The 27,858-nt window shown below is 37.9% G+C and overlaps 1 protein-coding gene across 3 annotated transcripts in view; it reads right to left on the bottom strand.

Annotated features, from left to right (window-relative positions):
- GPHN (gephyrin) overlaps positions 1–27,858 on the bottom strand; it is a 547,726-nt gene that overhangs the window by 204,479 nt on the left and 315,389 nt on the right. For 2 of the 3 annotated variants that reach the window (XM_052647154.1, XM_052647156.1), the window contains 2 exons: positions 26,099–26,371; positions 24,617–24,724 (listed from right to left, as the gene is read on the bottom strand). In XM_052647154.1, the coding sequence (XP_052503114.1) occupies positions 24,617–24,724; positions 26,099–26,371 (381 nt within the window). The remainder of the gene's footprint in view (positions 1–24,616; positions 24,725–26,098; positions 26,372–27,858) is intronic. The other variant, XM_052647155.1, reaches the window with a different exon arrangement.

The raw sequence follows: 27,858 nt of genomic DNA, 5'->3' as shown, positions 1-27,858 counted from the left end.
GTTTGGAAGTTTACCTTCCTCTGCAGTTTTCTGGAAGAGTTTGAGTAGGATAGGTGTTAGCTCCTCTCTAAATTTTTGGTAGAATTCAGCCGTGAAGCCGTCTGGACCTGGGCTTTTGTTTGCTGGAAGATTTCTGATTACAGTTTTCCATTTCTGTGCTTGTGATGGGTCTGTTAAGGTTTTCTATTTCTTCCTGGTTCAGTTTTGGAAAGTTGTACTTTTCTAAGAATTTGTCCATTTCTTCTACATTGTCCATTTTACTGGCATATAATTGCTGATAGTAGTCTCTTATGACCCTTTGTATTTATTTCTGTGTTGTCTGTTGTGGTCTCCCCATTTTCATTTCTAACTTTACTGATTTGATTTTTCTCCCTTTGTTTCTTGATGAGTCTGGCTAATGGTTTGTCAATTTTATTTATCCTTTCAAAGAACCAGCTTTTGGTTTTGTTGATTTTTGCTATGGTCTCTTTTCTTTGGATTTATTTCTGCCCTAATTTTTAAGATTTCTTTCCTTCTACTAACACTGGGGTTCTTAATTTCTTCCTTTTCATGTTGCTTTAGGTGTAGAGTTAGGTTATTTATTTGACTTTTTTCTTGTTTCTTGAGGTAAGCCTATATTGCTATGAAGTTTCCCCTTAGCACTGCTTTTACAGTGTCCCACAAGTTTTGGGTTGTTGTGTTTTCATTTTCATTCGTTTCTATGCATATTTTGATTTCTTTTTTGATTTCTTCTGTGATTTGTTTGTTATTCAGCAGCATGTTGTTCAGCCTCCATATGTTGGAATTTTTAATAGTTTTTCTCCTAGTCCAGGTTCGATGCATTATACTGGATGCTTGGGGCTGGTGCATTGGGACAACCCAGAGGGATGGTATGGGGAGGGAGGAGGGAGGGGCGTTCAGGATGGGGAACACATGTATGCCTGTGGTGGATTCATGTTGATGTATGGCAAAACCAATACAATATTGTAAAGTAATTAACCTCTAATTAAAATAAATAAATTTATATTAAAAAAAAAAAGAATGGACTGGTTGGATCTCCTTGCAGTCCATGGTACTCTCAAGAGTCTTCTCCAACATCACAGTTCAAAAGCATCAATTCTTTGGTGCTCAGCTTTCTTCACAGTCCAACTCTCACATCCATACAGGACTACTGGAAAAACCATAGCCTTGACTAGATGGACCTTTGTTGGCAAAGTAATGTCTCTGCTTTTGAATATGCTATCTAGGTTGCTCATAACTTTCCTTCCAAGGAGTAAGCATCTTTTAATTTCATGGCTGCATCACCATCTGCAGTGATTTTGGAGCCCCCAAAATAAAGTCTGACACTGTTTGCACTGTTTCCCCATCTATTTCTCATGAAGTGATGGGACCGGATGCCATGATCTTAGTTTTCTGAATGTTGAGTTTTAAGCCAACTTTTTCACTCTCCCCTTTGACTTTCATCAGGAGGTTTTTTAGTTCCTCTTCACTTTCTGCCATAAGGGTGGTGTCATCTGCATATCTGAGGTTATTGATTAGATAGTTAAAAAACAAATCAGTATTTTCCTTTATAGTTAGTGAATTTTGTATCCTAAAAGGAAAACTTCCTGAGTGACCTCAGTAGAAAGGTGGAGTAGGTAATGTCAATAGCCCATCCCTTATGAAACAAGTGAATAAACTAACAAAAACTGTCAGAATCAACTTTATCAGAAATCTATAAACTAATCAAGTTTACAGCAGCCAAGTGAATCCTTAATGAAAAAAAAAACTCACAAAACTCCCAAATGACCCCCAATACATAGCTCAGTGATGGCTGTGAAGATGATAGAGTCCACGACTCTGGTGAAAGTTCTGGGGTACTGAAGGGGAAACAAACCTTGTTCTCAAGAGTGAGGGTTGTTTGTTTCAACATTTCTGGTGGCTCACTGAAGGATATTCTCAAAGACCTGCCTTTATTTCCCCTATTTTGGAACTCCCAAATGGCTCAGGCAGCTACTGGAGGAGTTATTGTTGCTGTTCAGTTGCTCAGTTGTGTCCAACTATTTGCAGCCCCATAGACTGCAGCATACCAGGCTTCCCTGGCCATCACCATCTCCGGGAGCTTGCTCAAACTCATGTCCATTGAGTTGGTGATGCCATCCAATCATCTTGTCCTCTGTCGTTGTCTTCTCCTCCTGCCTTCAACCTTTCCCAGTATCAAGGTCTTTTCTAATGAGTTGGTTCTTTGCATCAGGTGGCCAAAGTATTGCAGCTTCAGCTTCAGCATCAGTCCTTCCAATGAATATTCAGGACTGATTTCCTTTAGGATTGATTGGTTTAATCTCCTGGCAGGCCAAGGGTCTCTCAAGAGTCTTCTCCAATGCCACAGTTCAAAAGCATCAGTTCTTTGATGCTCAGCCTTTTTTATGATCCAACTCTCACATTTAGTCATGACTACTAGAAAAACCATAGCTTTGATTAGATGGAACATTGTTGGCAAAGTAATCTCTCTGCTTTTTAATATGCTGTCTAGGTCTTTTCTTCCAAGGAGCAAGCGTCTTTTAATTTCATAGCTGCAGTCACCATCTGCAGTGATTTTGGAGCTCAACAAAATAAAGTCTCTCACTGTTTCCATTGTTTCCCCAACTATTTGCCATGAAATAGTGGGACCAGATGCCATGGTCTTCGTTTTTTGAATGTCAAGTTTTAGGCCAGCCTTTTCACTCTCCTCTTTCACCTTCATCAAGAGGCTCTTTAGCTCCTCTTTGCTTTCTGCCATAAAGGTTATCTGCATATCTGAGGTTACTGATATTTCACCCAGCAATTTTAATCCCAGGTTATGCTTCATCCAGCCTGGCATTTCGCATGATGTAATCTTCAAAGAAGTTAAATAAGCAGGGTGACAATATATAGCCTTGACAAACTCTTTTCCCGATTTGGAACCAGTCTATAGTTCCATGTCTGATTTTAACTGTTGCTTCTTGATCTGCATACAGATTTTGGGGGCAGGTAAGGTAGTCTGGTATTTCTATCTCTCTTAAGAATTTTCCATAGTTTATTTTGATTCACAAAGTCAAAAACTTTAGCATAGTCAATGAAACAGAAGTAGATGTTTTTCTGGAACTCTCTTGCTTTTTCTAGGATTCAGTGGATGTTGGCAATTTGATATCTGGTTCCTCTGCCTTTTCTAAATCCACCTTGAACATCTGGAAGTTCTCAGTTCAAGAATTATTCAAGCCTAGCTTGGAGAATTTTGAGCATTATTTGGCTAGCGTGTGAAATGAGTGCAATTGTGTGGTAGTTTGAACATTCTTTGGCATGGCCTTTCCTTAGGATTTTCATGAAACTGACCTTTTACCAGTCTTGTGGCCACTGCTGAGTTTTCCAAATTTGCTGGCATATTGGATGCAGCACCCTCACAGCATCACCTTTTAGGATTTGAAATGGCTCAACTGGAATTCCATCACCTCCACTAGCTTTGTTCGTAGTGATGCTTCCTAAGGCCCACTTGACTTTGGACTCTAGGATGGCTGGCTCTAGGTGAGTGATCACACCATGGTGGTTATGTGAGTAATTAAGATATTTTTTGTATAGTTCTTCTGTGTATTCTTGCCACCTCTTCTTAATATCTTCTGCTTCTGTTAGGTCCATACTATTTCTGTCCTTTATTGTGCCCATCTTTGCATGAAATGTTCCGTTGGTATCTCTAATCTTCTTGAAGAGATCTCTAGTTTTTCCCTTTCAATTGTTTTCCTCTGTTTCTTTGCATTGATCACTGAGGAAGGCTTTCTTTTCTCCCCTTGCTATTCTTTGGAACTCTGCATTCACATGGATATATCCTTCCTTTTCTCCTTTGCCTTTGTTTCTCTTCTTTTCTCAGCTATTTGTAAGGCTTCCTCAGACAACCATTTTGCCTTTTTGCATTTCTTTTTCTTGGGGATGGTTTTGATCATGGTCTCCTGTACAATATTACGAACCTCCATCCAGAGTTCTATCAGATCTAATCCCTTTAATCTATTTGTCACTTCCTCTGTATAATTGTAAGGGATTTGATTTAGGTGATATCTGAATGGCCTACTGGTTTCCCCTACTTTCTTCAATTCAAGTCTGAATTTTGCAATAAGGAGGGGAGGTTAACCTAAAAATTAATGCCAAATATATTAGTCACTGCTGTCTGAGTAAAGGAAAAAATGTGAAAGAAATAACAGAATAATACCTAAAACACCTGGGAGGGAAGGCCATGTAACGCACTTTGAAAAGTTCACAGATATTCCTGAGTATCCAGGAAGTCACGATTATGCCCAAGGCCAGATATATCCTTAGATGATTACAACTCTTGCTGAGCTAAAGATTTTGCCCAAGCAGGAAGTGAAGATTAGTCAGAGTAGTAAACTGCCTAGCTGAGTGTTGAAGGTGTGCTAAAATATATACAGAGAGCTCATCTGCAAAGAATGGGAGATTTTCCTTTTCTGTATATACATATTTTCTGGGCATTTAGGAAATTATGTAAAATCACTAGCTGACCATGAAGCTAATAGAAAAGAGACTTTAGTGATCACACACAACAAAGAATAACAGACTTGACAAAAGTAGTTCAGGTAAGTTAATCAACAAACAACAATTTTAACAGGTAACAATAACATACCCTGGGGAGGAAAGAGAATTTGATTTTCAGAGTTGCTACTAGTAATATTCACAGGGTTCGGTTTTCAACAACAAAAAATAAGGTATGCATAGAAACAAGGAATTATGACCTATGTATAGCAAAAAAGAAGAAGAAAAAACAGAAACTGTCCTTGAAAAACTGTAGACACTGGGCTAATGAGGCAAACTTTTAAATTAAGTATTTAAAATATATTCAAAGAGGTAAAAGCAACCTGGAAAAGAACAAAAGAAAGCATGGTGATGATATATAACCAATAGGCAATATCAATAAAGAGGTAGAAATCATAAAAAGAAACCAAATAGAAATTCTGAAGTTGAAAAGTATAACTAAAATAAAAAATTCACTAGAGGGATTCAGTATCAGATTTGAGGAAGCAGAAGAAAAAAGTCAGTGAACTGAAGAGTAGAAATAAAGAATAAAGAAAAATGAACAAGGTTTAAGAAACCTATGGGACACGAACAAGTCTACCAAGGTATGCATAATGGGAATCCTATGAAGAAGAGAGAAAGTGGCAGAGAAAATACTTAAAAAATATTGTCTAAAACTTTCAAATTTGATGAAATACATGAATCTACACCATGAAGAAAGTTGAGCACCGAAGAATTGATGCTTTTGAACTGTGGTGTTGGAGAAGACTCTTGAGAGTCCCTTGGACTGCAAGGAGATACAACCAGTCCATTCTGAAGGAGATCATCCCTGGGATTTCTTTGGAAGGAATGATGCTAAAGCTGAAACTCTAGTACTTTGGCCACCTCTTGTGAAGAGTTGACTCACTGGAAAAGACTCTGATGCTGGGAAGGATTGGGGGCAGGAGGAGAAGGGGACGACCGAGGATGAGATGGCTGGATGGCATCACTGACTCGATGAACGTGAGTCTGGGGGAACTCCAGGAGTTGGTGATGGACAGGGAGGCTGGCGTGTTGCAATTCATGGGGTCGCAAAGAGTCGGACATGACTGAGTGACTGTACTGAACTGAACACCTCCAAGACACTCAGAGGCCCCCAGTTGGCTTCACTAAAAATTTTATCAAATATTTAAAGAAGAGTTAACATAAATCCTTCACAAACTTTCCTATAAAAGAGAAGGAAAGGTTTTGTATTATGTGGTCGGTTTGCCCTGATACCAAAGACAAATAAAGATGACACAGGAAAAGAGTATTACAAGCCATATCCAATGGACAGGGAAGCCTGGCATGCCATAGTCCATGGGGTTGCAAAGAGTCAGACATGACTGAGCGACTGAACTAACTATCCTTTGTGAATATAGATGTTTGGCAAACAGTCTAAATAAAATATAATTAAACTGAATCTAACAGCAGATTAAAAGTATTATATACTATGACCAAGTGGGATTTATTCCATGAATCTAGCGGTGACCCAACATAATAATCTATGTGTAATATAACAATTTATAATACAAAACATTAATAAAACGAAAAAAATCCACATGATCCAAAATTCCAAGTAATATAGAAAAATATTGACAAAATAGAACACTTCTTCATGATAAAGATACTCAGAAAACAAAGAATAACTTTCCAAACCTCATAAATAGCCTCTTTGAAAACCCCATAGCTAATATCCTACTTAATGAAAGACTGAAAGTTTCCTTTAACATCAAGCTCAAGGATGTCTGCACTCATCACTTCTTTTCAACATCACTAGAAGTTCTAACTAGGGAAATCATGCAAGAAAAAGAAATAAAAGGCACCTGAATTCAAAAGGAAGAAGTAAGATAATCTCTACTAATCAGTTCAGTTCAATCAGTCACGTCTGACTCTTTGCAACCCAATGGACTGCAGCATGCCAGGCTTCCCTGTCCATCACCAATTTCCAGAGCTTACTCAAACTCATGTCCATTGAGTCGGTGATACCACTATATAAATATATACACACATATAGATGTGTGTATATATATGTATTATATATATATATAAAAAAATAGTTTTTCCACAGAAAGAAATATTTGAAGTAATAAATTCAGCAAAGTTGTAGGATACACGATGAACACACCAGAATCAGTTGTATTAGCACTAATGGTGAAAATTTCAAAAAGAAAATTAAGAAAGCAGTTCCATCTACAACAGAATCAAAAAGGATAACACAATAAGGAATAAACTTGACCAAGGTGGTGCAAGAATTATACACCAAATCTTACCAAACATAAGGAGACATAAATAAATGGAAAGACATATATTAAAATGGCAACACTATCCAGAGGGAATTATAAATTCAATACAACCTCTATCAAATTCAAACAGAATTTTCTGCAGAACTAAACAAGCCCACCTAAAACTCATATGGAATCCCAATGGACTCCACAAAGCGAAAACAATCTTGAAAAATAAAGTTGGAAAACTCATACTTTTCCATTTCAAAACTTACTTCAAAGGTGCAGTAATCAAAACAGTGCAATGCTGCCGTAAGGACAGACACACAGATCAATGGGATACAACTGGAAGTAACGAAATAAATCCTTTATACTTTTATAGTTGACCAATTTTTGACAAAAGTGCTAAGATAATAGAATAATCTTTTCAACAAATTCTGCCAGAACAACTAGATATCCACATTTATAAATGAAGTTCTACTCTTTCCGCACACTATATAAAAAAGTATCTCAAAATGGATCAAAGACCTAAAAAGTGATAAAATTCTCAGAAGAAAACAGAGGGATAAATGTCCTTTACTTTGGATTTGGTAATTGATTCTTAGATATGATACCAAAAGCACAGAGACAAAGGAAAATTTAGGCAAACTGGACATCATCAAAACAAAAAGTTTCGTACATCACAGGACATTATCACAAAAGGTTGAAAAGACAATCAATAGAATGGGAGAAAATATTTGCAAACCATCTATCTATCTGACAATAGTTTAGTATCCAGAATATACAAAGAATAATTACAATGGAACAACAAAATATAACTCATTAATAAAATACCTCACTTTAAGAAATGAGTAAAACAACTTGAATAGACATTTCTCTGAAGAAGATATAGAAATGCCAACAAGGAACATGAAAAGATGTTCATTATCATTAGTAATTAGGGAAATACAAATCAAAACCCCAATGAGATACTTAACACCCACACAATGGCCCTGATCTGTTTAAAAAAGGAAAATAAAAAACGTTGTTGAATATGTGGAGAAATTTGTAAAATGTTGCAACTCTGTAAAAAACAATTTGATGGTTCCTCACAAAGTTAAACATAGAATTACCATACTTATACAACGGAATATTTTACAGCTATAAAAGCAGAGTACTGATACTGCTACAATAGAGATGAACCTTAAAAACATGACGTGAAGTGAAAGCAGCTAGATATGAACAGTCACATATTGCATGATTCCACTCACGTGTAATGTTCAGAGTGGGCAAATACATACCCAGTATGCAAATTAGTGGCTGACAGGGGATGAGAGGTATGGGTATGGGTAGTGACTACTTACTGGGTATGGTATTTTTGAAGGGTGATAAAATATTCTGGAGTTAGATAGCAGTGATGCTTGCACACATTGTAAATGTACTAAAAGCCATTGAATTGTACACCTAAAAATGGTGAATCTTACTTCAATTATATTGAAAAAGAAATTCTTCCCTAATCCATTGCTAAGGTAAATCACTTCAGTTGTATCTGACTCTGCAGCCCTAAGGCCTGTGGCCTGCTAGGCTCCTCTGTCCAAGGGATTTCCCAGGCAAGAATACTAGAGTGGCTTGCCATTTCCTTCTTCAGGAGATCTTCCCAACCCAAGGATCAAACCTGCATTTCTTATGTCTCCTGTATTTGTAGGCAGGGCTTCCCTTGTGGCTCAGCTGGTAAAGAATCGGCCTACAATGTGGGAGACCTGGGTTCGATCCCTGGGTTGGGAAGACCCCCTGGAGAAGGGAAAGGCTACCCACTCGAATATTCTGGCCTTGAGAATTCCATGGACACTCCATGGACTCTCAAAGAGTCAGACACGACTGAGCGACTGTCACTCTTTACCACTAGCGCCACCTGGGAAGTCTCTGATCCGTTACAATGAAGATTTTGTCCTACATAAATCTATGAAAGCTTTACAGTTCTGCCTTTCATATTTAGGTCTCTGAAAAAATTAGAATTGATTCTTGGATATTGTATGGGATAAGAGATCAATTTCACTTTTTTTTTTCCCATAAGGATAGCGTGTGGTCCCAGCATCATTTTTTGAAAAAAGAGCTTCTTCATTAATGTGTGGTACAAATTCTGTTGTATACCAAGTTGTTGGTGTTTTTCAGGCTTCTCTTCTGTTTCATTGATCAAAGTGTTAATTCTTGCACCAGCAATGTACTACTTTATATCATTTTAAGTCTTGCTATTTATAGAGCAGATCTTCTCACTTTATTCTTTTCTTATTCAAAGAGGATCTTGGTTATTTTTGCTCCTTTGCACTTTCTGTTCTGTATAAATTTTAGAAATAGCTTGTCACTTTTCTCTGTCCTCTTAATTAAATACACACATACACATACCACATACAAACTGTTAGGATTTTATTTACTACCTTTGTACAGAAAAAGATAATTAAGTTTTAAAGGATATCCCTCTAATTTACTAAAAAGCATTTACTTCTGGGGGTGTGTGAATGCAAATGAGAATGAGATGAGAGGATGATTGAGGTGGATGCTAATCTTACCTATATTTCATCTATATGTTTTAATAAAAAGAATGTACTCATGTATTACTGTACAGTAAAAGTTTTAGTAATGAAAATCCTGGGAGGGATGTTTCAAAAATTAAGAAGTGGTAAATATGCTCAACAGCTAGGGAGAACTCAAAAAAAGGAGCTTAATGTCTTGTACAGAATTGATAGTAAATAATTTTTTCTTTGATAATAAAGAAGTTGAAGAAGCCAATAACAGAATTATAGGCTCTCTTGAGATAGAAGGAATAGAATAAAACATTAACTCAGAAAAACAGTTTAAGCAGAAAGGACAGTTGTTTAGCCTTGGCGATCTTATTAATATAATAAGCAAGAGAGAATAGGGGAAATGAGAAGAGTAAAAAAAAAGTAAAGCTCTAAAAATTGCAATTGTTACAGCCACAATAGAGAACAGTATGGAGAATTCTTAAAAAACTAGCAAAAGAATTACCATATGACCCCAAAATTCCACTACTGGGCACATACCTTGTGAAAACCAAAACTGAAAGAGGCGCATGTACTACAATGTTCGTGGCAGCACTATTTACAACAGCTAGGACATGGAAGCAACCTAGATGTCCATCAACAGATGAATGGATAAAGAAGCTGTGATACATATATATACGTGTATATATATATACACACACACACACACACACACATACCCAATAGCATATTACTCAGCCATAAAAAGAACACATTTGAGTCAATCCTAATGAGGTGGATGAACCTAGAGCCTGTTACACAGAGTGAAGCAAGTCAGAAAGAGTAAAACAAATATCATATATAAATGCGTATATATGGAATCACAGAGAAGGCAATGGCACCCCACTCCAGTACTCTTGCCTGGAAAATCCCACGGATGGAGAAGCCTGGTAGGCTGCAGTCCATGGGGTTGCGAAGAGTCGGATATGACTGAGCGACTTCACTTTCACTTTTCACTTTCGTGCATTGGAGAAGGAAATGGCAACCCACTCCAGTGTTCTTGCCTGGAGAATCCCAGGGACTGGGGAGCCTGGTGGGCTGCTGTCTATGGGGTCACACAGAGTCGGACACAACTGAAGTGACTTAGCAGTAGATGGAATCTATAAAGATGGTACTGATGAACCTATCAGCAGGGCAGCAATGGAGAAGCAGACATAGAGGACAGACTTATGGACACAGTAGGGGAAGGAGAGGGTAGGACAAACTGAGAGTAGCATGGAAACATAGAAATTATCATATGTAAAATAGGTAGCCAGTGGAAATTTTCAGTATGCTACAGGGAGGTCAAAGCAGGTGCTCTGTGACAACGTAGGAGGGTAGGACGGGATGGGAGGCGAGAGGGAGTTTCAAGGGGAGGGGTATATCTACCTATGCCTAATTCAAGTTGATGTATGGCAGAAACCAACACAGCATTGTAAAGCAACTATCTTCCAGGTAAAATTAAAAAAAAAAAGGTATCAGTAAGAGATGAATGAAAACCTTGCTAAAGTAGTGAAATTTGTAATGGTTAAGTCAGCACAAATAAAGAGAAATGCCAAGTAACTTCCAAAAGAAATAACATTCCTACTTTTAAGAGCGCTCATCTATATTTCTATTATCTATGCAACTGAGAACATAGGGAAAGCAATTTGCTTCAGTTGCTATCAAATCCTGTGTAGATATGTACTGTAATTTCAACTGTGAACTACTAAACAATAGAATTCTCCTCATGAAGGGAAATTATAATTGGAATACTTATTTTCTTAGGATCTGATTATTTCTAGTTATGCAGGTATTCTGTTCTAAAGCTGTTATCACTGATTGAGCAAACACTTCTAAAAAATGAAATGGAGAATTATATTATCAAAATTAGAGTACCTAGCCAAAATATCATTTCCTTTTAAACTCTGTCTTTTGAATTGCTAGTAAGAATATCAACAAATGCACAACTTTGTATCTTGATGCTAGAGAAATTCTTAAGTGAGCAGACATTTTCCCTTTCAATCACTGTTTATACCACCTAATACCTTTATTTTGAAAAAATATTTAAACTAACACAAAAGTTGCAAGACGAATAAAATAGAAGACCTGTTATCTGGATTAAATTTTGGGTAGCTAGTGATCAAACTTACAATAATTGAAGTGAGTCTCCCAAGATAGCCATATATAAAGAAATATGGCTTTCATAGGAACAATTTGCCAGTCTCCATGGTGAAGCTTTTGAAGTCCTTGTCTAGCCTGGTGGTTAGCTATCTCATATAAAACCTTTCCTAGTTATGTCTCTGTTTAGAGATATTTAAGGTAGGCTGAACCCTCTTAAAAATCCTATTATACATCCAAGTGTACAGTACAGGATCTGAACTAATAATAAAAATAGATTACATATGAATGCCTAAATGGGTTCTTTCAGAAAAAAAAAATATATATATATATATCACATGTCTTTCCAGAGCTTCTAATACTGGTCAGAATACCAATTAAAGTTCTATGATTAAGCTCTATGAAAATTTTACTAAAGAATAAAACTATCAAACCAGAGTATCTTGAGTTCTGTAAGGTATTTGACAAGCCATATATTTGACAAGAATTCCAAAAGTTCTTGGAACAAGATAGACAAAGTGGCTTTTGATGGGCTGTAAGAGAAATATGTCAACTGGTTAAGCAATTAACCAATAGGCGTTCTGATAGCATGTGAAATAGCCTATCCTAAATAGCATGTACACAGTATATACAGAGTACATCATGAGAAATGGTGGGCTGGAAGAAGCACAAGCTGGAATCAAGATTGCCGGGAGAAATATCAATAACCTCAGATATGCAGATGACACCACCCTTATGGCAGAAAGTGAAGAGGAACTAAAAAGCCTCTTGATGAAAGTGAAAGAGGAGAGTGAAAAAGTTGGCTTAAAACTCAACATTCAGAAAACTAAAATAGAAGTCCCATCACTTCCTGGGAAATAGATGGGGAAACAGTGCAAACAGTGTCAGACTTTATTTTTTGGGGCTCCAAAATCACTGCAGATGGTGACTGCAGCCATGAAATTAAAAGGTGCTTACTCCTTGGAAGGAAAGTTATGAGCAACCAAGATAGCATATTCAAAAGCAGAGGCATTACTTTGCCAACAAAGGTCTGTCTAGTCAAGGCTATGGTTTTTCCAGTGGTCACGTATGGATGTGAGAGTTGGACTGTGAAGAAAGCTGAGCGCCGAAGAATTGATGCTTTTTGAGAGTCCCTTGGACTGCAAGGAGATCCAACTAGCCCATTCTGAAGGAGATCAGCCCTGGGATTTCCTTGGAGGGAATGATGCTGAAGCTGAAACTCCAGTACTTTGGCCACCTTATGCGAAGAGTTGACTCATTGGAAAAGACTCTGATGCTGGGAGGGATTGGGGGCAGGAGGATAAGGGGACGACCGAGGATGAGATGGCTGGATGGCATCACTGACTCGATGGAGGTGAGTTTGAGTGAACTCCGGGAGTTGGTGATGGACAGGGAGGCCTGGCATGCTGCGATTCATGGGGTTGCAAAGAGTTGGACACGACTGAGCAACTGAACTGAACTAGCATGTGAAACAGCCTATCCTAAAAAGAATTTTGTAAGTGACTTGAGTGACAACATGATTAATGTATTTGCATTATTTGCATCAAATATAAGATGTCTTATACAGATTTTGAAAAAGTCTCCTTGGGGTGAACTGATCAGTTAAATGTAGCAAAATGAACAAGAATATATGTGAGGACCTGGATTTTGATTAAAATCAATGGTATAAAAAAACCCACAAGAATTTATGATTCATATTTTTAAAGAAAAGCCACATTTTATGATTTTGTCTAGACAGAGACCTTATGAAGTATGACTATAATAGACGTTTTTAAATAAATGTAAAAATTTAAATATTCATGACTTTGTTTCTTAACAATTATTTACACCTACTAAAATTATTTAGGATTTTTGATGTTCTTAATGGTCTTAATCAGAGTTTTTATTATAACATGCTATTTCATATAAATTTGCCTTCCAGGAAAATAAAAATATATAACCTTGCTGATACCTGTATTCCAGTATCAATTTCCGATTGTGTATTTGTCTAAAACTCTTAGAAAAATGTCTGCTACATAATCAGCATTTAAAAGCTGTTTTTATTACTACAGCTGCTTAATATATTTGTTTAGTATAGGGAAAGAATATGTTGATTATTTGTTTATATCATGGAAAAGTTCCTATAAATCATGGAGAATGCTAAATATATATATATTTTTAATATGTCTTATGAAATTAGTTGGATAATATGTCATTTTTTTTCATAAAATATAGTTAACAAATATTCATACAGGGTATATACTATGAGCCAAACTGTGCCAGATGTCAGTTCAGTTCAGTTGCTCAGCCATGTCCGACTCTTTGCAACCCCATGGACTGCAGCAAGCCAGGGTTCCCTGTCCATCACCAACTCCTGGAGCTTATTCAAACTCATGTCCATTGAGTCGGTGATGCCATCCAAATCTCATGCTCTGTCATCCCCTTCTCCTCCTGCCTTCAATCATTCAGGGTCTTTTCAAATGAGTCAGTTCTTCGCATCAGGTGGCCAAAGTACGGGAGTTTCAGCTTCAGTATCAGTCCTTCCAATGAATATTCAGGACTGATTTCCTCCAGGATTAATCATATAAACTAAGAAATGTGATCCTCGTCTCATGGATGTTATAGATAACATATACAGAAATCAAAGTGAAAGTGTTAGTCGCTCAGTCATGTTCAACTCTTTGTGACCCCACGGACTGCAGCTGCTAGATGCTTCTGTCCATGGGCTTCTCCAAGCAAGAATACTGGAGTGGGTTGCTACTTCCTTCTCCAGTGGATCTTCCCAACCTAGGGACTGAACCCAGGTTTCCTGCATTGCAGGTGGATTCTTTATCATCTGAGCCACTAGGGAAGTCCCATAGAAATCAAACACATGAATAATATATAGTTATAAATTGTGGTAAGTATTATAAAGGAAAATAACAAGGTGTTATGAGAGAGAATAATGAGAAAAATTTAGATTGGAGAAGGCAGATCAGCAAAGTCTTTCTGTGATTAATGTGACACTGAAACTGGAACAGAAAGATACACAGAAGTTAGCCAGGCAAAGAGTGGGGTTAAGAGCCTCTCGGTAGTGGTAACAGCATGTTCCCAGAGCCAAGACAAAGCTGGATGTAAACTTAGTGAGCAATGGGGAGAGGGAGAGAAATGGTAACAGAAGGACCTAGAAACAGATCATGTAGAATCTAGGAGAACAGAAACTATCTAATGCCAAGGCTCTAGCTGTTAAAGCACAGTGCGTTCTACTTCCCAGGTTTGAAAAAGTCTATGAACTTTATTTTAATATAACTTCCTACTTACCTTATTGATAATAGCAATCTTTTTGAAAAACTGAAAGAACATACATTTTTTACCCAAGTAATGATCACTACAAGTTTATAACAAATATATACACAATCAGTCCACAATATTACTCGATGGTCAACGTTAGGAAAAAAACAATTGGCATCCTAATAAATCAATCCCTATATTGACATCTATCAGTTTAGTTCAGTTCAGTCACTCAGTCGTGTCTGACTCTTTGTGACGCCAGAAACTGCAGCACGCCAGGCCACCCTATCACCAACTCCCGGAGTTCAAACAGACTCACGTCCACCGAGTCCGTGATGCCACCCAGCCATCTCATCCTCGGTCGTCCCCTTCTCCTCCTGCCCCCAACCCCTCCCAGCATCAGAGTCTTTTCCAATGAGTCAACTCTTCTCATGAGGTGGCCAAAGTACTGGAGTTTCAGCTTTAGCATCATTCCTTCCAAAGAAATCCCAGGGCTGATCTCTTTCAGAATGGACTGGTTGTATCTCCTTGCAGTCCAAGGGACTCTCAAGAGTCTTCTCCAACACTACAGTTCAAAAGTACAAAAAAGACCTTCATGACCTGGATAATCATGATGGTGTGATCACTGATCTAGAGCCAGACATCCTGCAAGATGAAGTCAAGTGGTCCTTAGAAAGCATCACTACGAACAAAGCTAGTGGAGGTGATGGCATTCCAGTGGGGCTATTTCAAATCCTGAAAGATGATGCTGTGAAAGTGCTGCACATATGCCAGCAAATTTGGAAAACTCAGCAGTGGCCACAGGACTGGAAAAGGTCAGTTTTCATACCAATTCCAAAGAAAGGCAATGCCAAAGAATGTTCAAACTACCGCACAATTGCACTCATCTCACACACTAGTAAAGTAATGCTCAAATTCTCCAAGCCAGGCTTCCACAATATGTGAACTGTGAACTTCCTGATGTTCAAGCTGGTTTTAGAAAAGGCAGAGGAACCAGAGATCAAATTGCCAACATCCGCTGGATCATGGAAAAAGCAAGAGAGTTCCAGAAAAACATCTATTTCTGCTTTATTGACTATGCCAAAGCCTTTGACTGTGTGGATCACAAGAAACTGTGGAAAATTGACATCTATAGTAGGAATATAAAAACTTTTTGGTTTTTTCAATTCAAATTTTGAGAAACTCATACATTTATTACTAAAGATCACATAATCTTCTAAAAAATCCCACTATGTGGCATCCGTATGAATAGAAACAAATAAGTATAAAAAAGCACACTAAGCCCATGGACATCTTGAACAGAAATTTTAATTCAATTCTGTAAACATCCATGCATTACTGAATTCCTTTCATATGCCAGCAAAAATTGTGAAAGACTCTGAAGTGGGCAAAAATATTATTAGGTGTCTTGTGTTGTCGGAGAAGGCAATGGCACCCCACTCCAGTATTCTTGCCTGGAAAATCCCATGGACGGAGGAGCCTGGTAGGCTGCAGTCCATGGGGTCGCTAAGAGTCGGACACGACTGAGCGACTTCCCTTGTGGACCGTTTTGAATTATCTGTACTCTTCAGTCTTTTAGATATTTTACAAATCTAAGTTGTAAAAAAAATGAGAGTAATGTAAAAAGTTTTTCTCCAAGTGACCCTTTTTCACTAGGGAAGTACAATATACTGCCATGTCGAATTTACCTTAACGGACCTTACATTCCAGGTTCCTATGCAATATTGCTCTTTATGGCATCAGATTTTACTTTCACCACCAGACACATCCACAACTGAGAGTTATTTCTGCTTTGGCCCAGCTGCTTCATTCTTTCTGGAGCTATGAGTAGTTGCCCTCCACTCTTTCTCAGTAGCATATTGGACACCTTTCAACCTAGGGGGCTCACCTTCCGGTGTCACATCTTTTTGCCTTTTCATACAGTTCATGGAGTTCTCGTGGCAAGAATACTAGAGTGGGTTGCCATTTCCCTCCTGCAGTGGACCACATTTTGTCAGAACTCTTCACTATGACCCGTCTGTCTTGGGTGGCCCTGCACAGCATGGCTCATGGCTTCACTGAATTATGCAAGCTCCTTCACCATGACAAGGCTGTGATCCATGAAGGGGAATTATCCTTAGTATTTCCAAAATAAAGAAACTGAATTTTTAACACTTCAAATACGCTAGACTTAAAAAAATCAATAGAAAGTAATTTGTAAGTATTTTAAAAATCCAAGTTCATATAATTAGGGTAAATCTTTGGCAAATGTGATAAGCTTAAATAATTATAATTTAAAGACTGTCCTGAAATTTTTTATATGTTAAATACAAGTATATATTTTGTTTTGCATGGGCTGCTTTCTCTAAAGACATAGAGGTTTACTGACTGAACAAGCTTAAATTACTCCTAAATTACATGTCAGCTTGAATATAATTTCCACAATCTTTAAGTAACTTAAACTTTGGGTTGATATTAAATTAATTAATGGATAATCATTAGAAATATGGATACTTTTAAAATAAGAATTAGGGGACATATATTATTAACAATAAATAAAATTTTTTATTGTGGTGAAATATATATAACAAAATTTACCACTTTAATCAGTGTACAATGAAATGGCATTAAACAAACACACAATGTAATGCAAACATCACCACTATCCACCACTTCCATCATCCCAAAAGGAAATTTCCTAAGTTTTAAACAGTAACTCCCCACTCCCTGTTTTCATCTATCTTATTTTCTGTCTCTATGAATTTGACTATTCTGAGTACCTCAAGTAAGTGAACTTATATAATACGTTCCCTTTTATTTCAGCTTATTAAATTCAGCTTAATGCTTTCAAGTTTCATCCATGCTGCAGCATGTATCAGAACTTCATTTCTTCTATGGTTGAATAATATTTCTATTATATGTATATAATATTTTGTTTCTTCATGTATTTGCTAATAAGTATTTGGGCTATTTCCAGTTTTTGGCCATTATGAATACAGCTGCTATAAACAGAAGTGCTTGCTTTCAATTCTTTTGGGTATAGAAAGAGTGGTAGAACTGCTGCATCACATGTCTAACTTTTAGGACCACAAAAGTGTTTTTCACTGTGGTGGCACCATTTTATACTCCCTCCAGCAAAAAAAGTGCATGAGGGTTCCAATTTCTTCAGATTCTCTGCTTTATTTGCCTCTAATTATTTTCCAGGTTATTTGTGGGAGAAGGGTGGTGGTGGTGGTTAATAAAACACCTAAATGGAAGATGGGCTCGATAAAGGACAGATATGGTATGGACCTAACAGAAGCAGAAGATATTAAGAAGAGGTGGCAAGAATACACAGAAGAACTGTACAAAAAAGATCTTCATAACCAAGATAATCACGATGGTGTGATCACTCACCTAAAGCCAGACATCCTGGAATGTGAAGTCAAGTGGGCCTTAGAAAGCACCACTACGAACAAAGCTAGTGGAGGTGATGGCATTCCAGTGGAGCTATTTCAAATCCTGAAAGATGATGCTGTGAAAGTGCTGCACTCAATATGCCAGCAAATTTGGAGAGCTCAGCAGTGGCTGAGGAAAGTTCAGTTTTCATTCCAATCCCAAAGAAAGGCAATGCCAAAGAATGCTCAAACTACCACACAATTGCACTCATCTCACACACTAGTAAAGTAATGCTCAAAATTCTCTAAGCCAGGCTTCAGCAATATGTGAACTGTGAACTTCCAGATGTTCAAGCTAGTTTTAGAAAAGGCAGAGGAACCAGAGATCAAATTGCCAACATCCGCTGGATCATGGAAAAAGCAAGAGAGTTCCAGAAATACATCTATTTCTGCTTTATTGACTATGCCAAAGCCTTTGACTGTGTGGATCACAATAAACTGTGGAAAATTCTGAAAGAGGTAGGAATACCAGGCCACCTGACCTGCCTCTTGAGAAACCTATATGCAGGTCAGGAAGCAACAGTTAGAACTGGACATGGAACAATAGACTGGTTCCAAATAGGAAAAGGAGTAAGTCAAGGCTGTATATTGTCACCCTACTTATTTAACTTCTGTGCAGAGTACATCATGAGAAACACTGGGCTGGAAGAAGCACAAGCTGGAATCAAGATTGTCAGGAGAAATATCAATAACCTCAGATATGCAGATGACACCATCCTTATGGCAGAAAGTGAAGAGGAACTAAAAAGTTTCTCGATGAAAGTGAAAGAGGAGAGCGAAAAATTTGGCTTAAAGCTCAACATTCAGAAGACGAAGATCATGTTTTCTGGTCCCATCACTTGATGGGAAATAGATGGGGAAACAGTGGAAACAGTGTCAGACTTTATTTTTGGGGGCTCCAAAACCACTGCAGATGGTGACTGCAGCCATGAAATTAAAAGTCGCTTACTCCTTGGAAGGAAAGTTATGACCAACCTAGATAGCATATTCAAAAGCAGAGACATTACTTTGCCGACTAAGGTCCGTCTAGTCAAGGCCGTGGTTTTTCCTGTGGTCATGTATGGATGTGAGAGTTGGACTGTGAAGAAAGCTGAGCACCGAAGAATTGATGCTTTTGAACTGTGGTGCTAGAGAAGACTCGAGAGTCCCTTGGACTGCAAGGAGATCCAACCAATCCATTCTGAAGGAAATCAGCCCTGGGATTTCCTTGGAGGGAATGATGCTGAAGCTGAAACTCCAGTACTTTGGCCACCTCATGCGAAGAGCTGACTCATTGGAAAAGACTCTGATGCTAGGAGGGATTGGGGGCAGGAGGAGAAGGGGACGACCGAGGATGAGATGGCTGGATGGCATCACTGACTCAATGGACGTGAGTCTGAGTGAACTCCAGGAGTTGGTGATGGACAGGGAGGCCTGGCGTGCTGCGATTCACGGGGTTGTAAAGAGTCGGACATGACTAAGTGACTGAACTGAACTGAAATCAGTAATACTGGTAGGTTGCTAACTCAGCATTTTCTCTCTTAAGTTACAAATACATGCTCTGGGAAGTAGACTCTCCCTGACTGGTCCTATCAATCGAACATAGTTTTCTCTATGCTGTGTGCTCTGCTTAGTCACTCAGTTGTGTCTGACTCTTTGTGACCCCATGGACTGTAGCCCACCAGGCACCTCTGTCTATGGAGATTCTCCAGGCAAGACTACTGGAGTAGGTTGCCATACCCTCCTCCAGGGGATCTTCCCAACCCAGGGATAGAAACCTAGTTTTCCCATGTTGCAAGCAGATTTTTTTATCATCTGAGCCACCAGGGAAGCCCATTATTTCCCAATGGGAAATCAGCAACTCTTTTTCTTTTCATAGCAGGCAGCAGATTTTCTTGTAATCAATGCATCTTGGGGACCACCATTATTATGTGGGACTTCTCCAGAAGATTTAATTTCTGTCAGTGGGATAAGATTTCTTATTATGTATTTCCATGGCTCACTTGCCTCTTTGTCTTAAATGCCTCTCACTATGTTTGGAGTTGTGGAAGCATATTGCAAGCATATAAAGTATAGCTGAAATTTTTTCACGTTTGGATCCAGTCTCCTTGAAATGACCTTACCCTTATTTAGTAATCAGAGGGGTAAGATTTATTTATCCCTGTTTCCTCCTGTGTGGTGTTGTTGTTCACTCACTGAGTCATGTCTGACTCTTTGTGACCCTGTGGATTGCAGCACACCAAGCTTCCCTGTCCTTCACTATCTCCCAGAGTTTGTTCAAACTTATGTCCAAGGTGTTGATGATGCCATCCTCTGTCATCCCCTTCTCCTCCTGCCCTCAATCTTGCCCAGCATCAGGGTCTTTTCCAATGAGGCGGCTCTTTGTATCAGGTAGCCAAAGTATTGGAGCTTCATCTTCAGCACCAGTCCTTCCAACAAATATTCAGGGTTGATTCCCTTTAAGATTGACTGGTTTGATATCCAAGTAGTTCAAGGGATTCCAAAAGTCTTCTTCAGCACCATAGTTCAAAAGCATCAATTCTTCAGTGCTTAGCCTTCTTTATGGTCCAACTCTCACATCCATACATGACTACTGGAAAAACCGTAACTTCGACTATATAGACCTTTGTGAGCAAAGTGATGTCTCTGCTTTTTATTAAAAATATACTGTCTAGGTTTGTCATGGCTTTCCTTCCAAGGAAACCAGAATCTTTTAACTGCATGGCCACAGACACCATCTGCAGTGATTCTGGAGTTCAAGAAAATATGTCACTGTTTCCACTTTTTCCCCATCTATTTGCCATTAAGTGATGGGACAAGATACCTCCTGTGTGTCACACTCTCCTACTCTCTATTCCCTTGAATGAGGTTTCTTACTCAAATATGAAACTTCAGGGATTCCTATTTTATACTTTTCAGTTATTATATGGAAAAATTTTCACTTTTTTAAAAATATAAATTTATTTATTTTAATTGGAGGCTAATTACTTTACAATATTGTATTGGTTTTGCCATACATCAACATGAATCCACCACAGGTATACACGTGTTTCCCATCCTGAAACCCCCTCCCTCCTCCCTCCCTGTACCATCCCTCTGGGTCATCCCAGTGCACCAGCCCCAAGCATCCAGTATCATGCATCGAACCTGGACTGGAGATTCCTTTCATATATGATATTATACATGTTTCAATGCCATTCTCCCAAATCATCCCACCCTCTCCCTCTCCCACAGAGTCCAAAAGACTGTTCTATACATCTGTGTCTCTTTTGCTGTCTCGCATACAGGGTTATCATTACCATCTTTCTAAATTCCATATATATGCGTTAGTATACTGTATTGGTGTTTTTCTTTTTGGCTTACTTCACTCTGTATAATCAGCTCCGTTTCATCCACCTCATTAGAACTGACTCAAATGTACTCTTTTTAATGGCTGAGTAATACTCCACTGTGTATATGTACCACAGCTTTCTTATCTGTTCATCCGCTGATGGACATCTAGGTTGCTTCCATGTCCCGGCTATTATAAACAGTGCTGCGATGAACACTGGGGTACACGTGTCTCTTTCAATTCTCATTTCCTTGGTGTGTATGCCCAGCAGTGGGATTGCTGGGTCATAAGGCAGTTGTATTTCCAGTTTTTTAAGGAATGTCCACACTGTTCTCCATAGTGGCTGTACTAGTTTGCATTCCCACCAATAGTGTAAGAGGGTCCCCTTTTCTCCACACCCTCTCCAGCATTTATTGCTTGTACACTTTTGGATTGCAGCCATTCTGACTGGCATGAAATAGTACCTCATTGTGGTTTTGATTTGCATTTCTCTGATAACGAGTGATGTTGAGTATCTTTTCATGTGTTTGTTAGCCATCTGTATGTCTTCTTTGGAGAAATGTCTATTTAGTTCTTCGGCGCATTTTTTGATTGGGTCGTTTATTTTTCTGGAATTGAGCTGCAGGAGTTGCTTGTATATTTTTGAGATTAGTTGTTTGTCAGTTGCTTCCTTTGCTATTATTTTCTCCCATTCTGAAGGCTGTCTTTTCACCTTGCTTATAGTTTCCTTTGTTGTGCAGAAGCTTTTAAGTTTAATTAGGTCTCATTTGTTTATTTTTGCTTCTATTTCCTGTATTCTGGGAGGTGGGTCATAGAGGATCCTGCTGTGATTTGTTGGAGAGTGTTTTGCCTACGTTCTCCTCTAGGAGTTTTATAGTTTCTGGTCTTACGTTTAGATGTTTAATCCATTTTGAGTTTATTTTTGTGTATGCTGTTAGAAAGTGATCTAGTTTCATTCTTTTACAAGTGGTTGACCAGTTTCCCAGCACCCCTTGTTAAAGAGATTGTTCGTCTTTAATCCGCTGTATATTCTTGCCTCCTTTGTCAAAGATAAGGTGTCCATAGGTGTGTGGATTTATCTCTGGGCTTTCTATTTTGTTCCATTGATCTATATGTCTGTCTTTGTGCCAGTACCATACTGTCTTGATGACTGGCTTTGTAGTAGAGCCTGAAGTCAGGCAGGTTGATTCCTCCAGTTCCATTCTTCTTTCTCAAGATTGCTTTGGCTATTCGAGGTTTTCTGTATTTCCATACAAATTGTGAAATTATTTGTTCTAATTGAAAAATACCGTCGGTAGCTCTTCGGTTAGACACTACATATTGAGATATGCTAACATGCTTTTTGGTTGCACACCACAGTTGACCCATCTCTATCTCTAACATTTTTAAAGTACTCTATTGGCTCAGGTAACTGAGAAGTCAATAAGGGCTTGAGTAAATGGTCAATCAATGTGACCAGGACTCAGGATCTCACTTTCTCTTCCATTTCTTAGGATTGCTTCTTTATTTATTTATTTTTTGGGAGGCATTACTTTGATGGTTCAAGATAGCAATTCTTTTAGAGTTATATATGTCCTCATTCATATTCAATAGAAAACAGAGAGTCTATGTTCCTAGCAGTGCCAATAAAACCTAATAGATTCTCTTATTGACCTGAATTATGTGTTTCTTGAATTAAACCTGTGGCTATGTGAAATACATATGCTGGAGGGTTAGTCAATCTCATCCAAATCACATAAATGGGGAATGCGGTAAAGTGTTAGGAAGAGGGAACTGCAAATGGCTGCTGGAGAGGCAACTAACACATAACCACTACAAGCTTCAGGGGCATTCCTCAAGCTTCTTCGTTTCCTGAAAAAGCAACCTGTTGGTTTGGCAATAGCAAGTATTCAGATCACTAGGAACTAACTACTGAAGAGTTATTCAAATCTTTTTGGTTATTCAAATATTTTTCATGTAATAACATAACACGCAGAATATGACAACTTGAAAGCTTGGTTATGAATAGAAAACTTCCAAATATTTCAGTTTGAAAACCAGGATTATTATTATAGTTGCTATGGTTGCTTTATAATATGAGAACACAAAAGACAGTTTGGTATATTTTGGAATGTTTATAATTTATAGTAAAGCTATAGCTGGAGAATTCAGCTGTTGACTGAAATTCTTAATCATTTTATTAACCAATATTTCCTTTTTCTACTTGGCCTCTGACTTGGCTAAGCTTGTTTCTAACCGGGTGTGGCTTGTTCAATAGATGGTTAAAGTCACCATTTGGTAGCTTATCCACCAAAAGATAACCAATACTACTTTTCCTCCTTGCATTCCACTGAAATGCTGGGTATTTTTCTTCTAAGGATTATAAACAAAATTATACTTTATTATTTTTCTTATTTTATGTTCATATCAGGGACTGAGTGTTTTTTTTTGGAAGCCATGGTCTAAACTGCCACTGCTTATTCGGTTATACTTACCAGTTTAATCTTTTCTAGCCTGACACTTTTCACAAAGTACCATTCACAGCTAATGACTGAAAGAAGTGATGAAAAAAAAGTGAAAGTATTAGTCTGACTCTTTGTGACCCCATGGACTGTAGCCCTCCAGGTCCCTCTGTCTATGGAATTCTTCAGGCAAGAATACTGGAGTGGGTAGCCATTCCCTTCTCCAGGGGATCTTTCCGACCCAGAGATCTCTTGCATTACAGGTGGAATCTTTACTGTCTGAGCCACCAGGAAAGCTGGAAAGAAGTAATACATATCCTTAAAAGTTTCTATCTGAAGATTAGTAACATCAGCCTTTGTACAAAGCCTCAACTCTCTAAATGGTTGTAATGCAAACACAGTTATAGAAAAGAAAGATGCAAAACCATAAGAAAAAAGCAAGATTGATATAAATTAAATATTATTTTGATCAATCTGTTTAGATTTTTAAAACAATGTGATCTTCTTACAGGATTATCTTAATTAAGGCAGGCAATATATTTAAAAGTATGTGATGAAATTACTAAATAAAAAGACTTCTGAGTCATGAATTTCTTGGAAATCATGTGATAAAAGTTCATTGCCACATACTATAAAATCTTAATGATGGTAGAGTACTTCAGGTACAGGAGAAACTATTAAATTCCTTGATGGAAGATACTCAGTGGCACTTATATTTTCAACAAAAAAGCACTAGTGAAGGTCCTTCAGAATAAAACACATCTTCTGTAATAAGTTACAGCCTGCCTCTAAGGACAGGAGGTAGGCTGTATGCTTGCAAAATCATTAATGCAAAAGCCTCTTGTCTTACCGGTTCCTCTGCACTGCCTGTTGCATCATGGGAATAACTGATGAGACCAGGGATGGGCTGCTCACCGTGTGCCATGATAACAGCAGGACTGGTGTAGAATGGATGCTTCTAATGCACAACACATAACAGCGATGAATACAATGACAGGAAAACATGAAACTATACAAGCAAAATGACTGGAAAGGAAAAAAGTTGAAAACAAATGGAACACTGAAATGCCCAAAATTCGCAAATGTATAATGACAAAATCAGCTTAGAATTCAGATGGTATACGCTTTTTTTTAAGGTTGAAACTGATGGTACTTTTAACTCTTTTAATTAAGAGTAAAAGAAAGAAAACATATGATGATTTAATAATGTACCTATTTCATCAATCAGTTCCATAAAAACAAAACAAAATGAAATAAAACAAACCTCACACATAACTTAAATACTTACTACCCTAAGTAAGGACTTAATGGATCACTGAATGGATCTGGAGATGGAATGATCCAGTTTTCAGTGAAGGAGCCATCTACTGGTTGTCTGAATGGACACTTCAAAAGGATCTCTATGATTCTTTCCAATATAAATGTTCTCAGAAAGTCCTCTCATGCTAAGCTCATAGCTGAAATTTTGGAACGAGCCATAAAACTTTAGGAATTACTTCATAAACAATTAGATTACCAATCTTTACATTCTTGATCAATGAACAAGCATTACTTCCAGAAGGGATATGCTACTGTCTGAAGATTTTAAAGTATACAAGGTGGGTTATACGGCATATGGTTAACAATGTAAATCATGTTCTGTGACTCTGACATGATGATGAAATTTACAGAAGTAATGTATGGTACTATTTACTGTACTAAATACTGTATGGTACTATTTACTCCCAGAATTGCTTGAAGAGAACTTGCAATATTTTGATACTGCTTTAATAATATTTATTGCTTTATTAAATTAAAAACACAAATACCTTACATCCATTTCTTCTCCATATGACTGCTGTAAATTGTGTCCAACAGTTAAATAAGTGGTAGTTAATTGATGAAAAATCTTGTCTTTTAAAAAAAATATATTAACCTTTCTCAACTAATTCCTTGAACCATCTTAGGTCTCTTACCCTCTTTTGATGCTCCTTTAAGAATGTGTGAATGTTTGATGTTCTGAATACATAAACATTATATATTTAATATGATCACAAAACTGACATCTTCACAGAGTTCTTAAATGTCACATTGTTTATCACGGGAGCTACTGCTTCAACAGGTAACAGCAGAATCCTTAATGCCTCAGAACTCAAAACAAAACTTAAATGTTTCAAGAACTCAACATAATGGAGGGAAAACAGCTGTAGAGTGTCATGAATCTTCCAGTTCTTTTTAAAGGATGCCACACAATCGTATTTAACTTATGGAAGAATGGGATGGAAAGAGAGATGAAACCAACACATCTACCTACGGGCCCTTTCGATCTCTGGGTCTCTCTCAGCAGGCTTACCTTGGCTGCAATGGCTGCTGCGGTTATATGTGATGAAGAACTGTCTTCTGTTGAAGCAACACCACTATCTTTCTTCTCTTCTTCCTCTTCCTCACATTGAACCCCTTTGTCTTCTGTCTGTTTATGGGGGCTAGTTGTGGGAGGAGGGGAAAGAGGTGGTGGCGGGGAAGGTAAATCTTCAAGTTCATCATGAACTTCCTTTACTTTTACAATGGCATCACGTAAAAGGTCAATGGCATGAGGTAGGGCTGGTAGTATGAACTGAAAGCATTCCTGTATGCAAGAGGAAGGAAAAAAATGAAGATAAAGTATTTTTATAGGCATGTAAAATGGGAGCAATCAAATTTATTTGTGATTTTGGATTTACTTGTGATTTTCTCTCCATCTATCTTAAGAACGAATCATATTTAATGTATCATCTTTGCAATGCAAAATATGAAGTAAGCTGATATATATTATTCTCCATAAGCTGAAGAACTCCACTATATAAACACACAGCAATTTTTTTTTTTTAAGTAAAACTTCTACACAACTTTGGGATTTAAAGATACATTATGAGAGAGCAGGTAACAGTTTTTACCTTTCTGGTAAAAGAAGGATACTAGAACTAACAAACCAACTGAATACTGAACTGTTTTATTCAGAGAACTTAGGTTCTGATTATAATTGTAAAGTACAGATAGACAAAATTGTGCAATATGTAAAAGTAGATATAAGTTTGTGCAGCATAAAAGTCAAAACAGTCTCTCTCTCTTTTTTTGGAAGGAGGTGAAGGAAAGTACAGCATTTATTGTAGGGTGCTAATAAGTAAGGAGAATAGGCGGCTAATGCCCAAAATATGTCCATTATCACCTATTATCACCAAAAGAAAACAGGTGAGAACTTTAAAATCAGAAAGTAAGGCCAGATATATCTGGAGAGTATATTTGGGCAGAAGTCTTTCTCTTTCACATGTGAAGCAACTTACCTTCAAATCTAATATGTAAAGAAATATCAGTTACTGGAATACCTGGAAGGTAACTAACCTTTTACCCTCCTGGAAAAAAAATGTATAGTAAGGAATTTAATCAAAGAGAGGTCTGGCCTTTATTCTCTGCTTTTGGGAGGTGATCTCTAGTTCCTTATTATATCATGCCTGATAAGAGTGTCTCTGCCTGGGGGCTTTAGCCACTGAACAGTCTAACAACATGGTTTATTATAAGGGCTTTGGGAAACACGGTATCAGTTTTACCTCTGGAAAGAACTGAGAATGGCTGACTAAACGTCAACCACATGGGCAATAAGTGATCAAGTTCCAACAAAAACTCTGAATGCCAAAGGCAAAGGAGAGTTAGCATAGGTAAAGGAGAGTATGCATAGTTAGCAATGTTCTATGTGTGTTGTCTTATATTGGGCTTCCCCAGCGGCTCAGCAGTAAAGAATCCGCCTGCAATGTAGGAGAAACAGGTTCATTCCTTGGGTCAGAAAGATCTCCTGGAGGGGGAAATGACAACCCATTCCAGTATTCTTGCCTGGGAAATTCCAGGGATAGAGGAGCCTGGTGGGCTACAGTCCAAGGGGTCACAAAGAGTTGGACATGACTTAACGACTAAACAGCAACAACAATGGTCTTATGTTAACAGGAGGTGATGCTATCTATGACTCCATTAAAGAGAATGACCACAAGTTCCCTGACTGTTACCTCACTTAGACTCTGCCATATATATTCCTTTCCTTGGCTGATTTCATCTTGTATTCTTTCCCTGTGATGCAATATACTC

The sequence above is a fragment of the Budorcas taxicolor genome, chromosome 10 (assembly GCF_023091745.1).
Source record: "Budorcas taxicolor isolate Tak-1 chromosome 10, Takin1.1, whole genome shotgun sequence".
In the NCBI taxonomy this organism is placed as follows: Eukaryota; Metazoa; Chordata; class Mammalia; order Artiodactyla; family Bovidae; genus Budorcas; species Budorcas taxicolor.
Note: the sequence above shows the minus strand (reverse complement) of the source record. Positions and strands in the feature narration are given on the sequence as shown.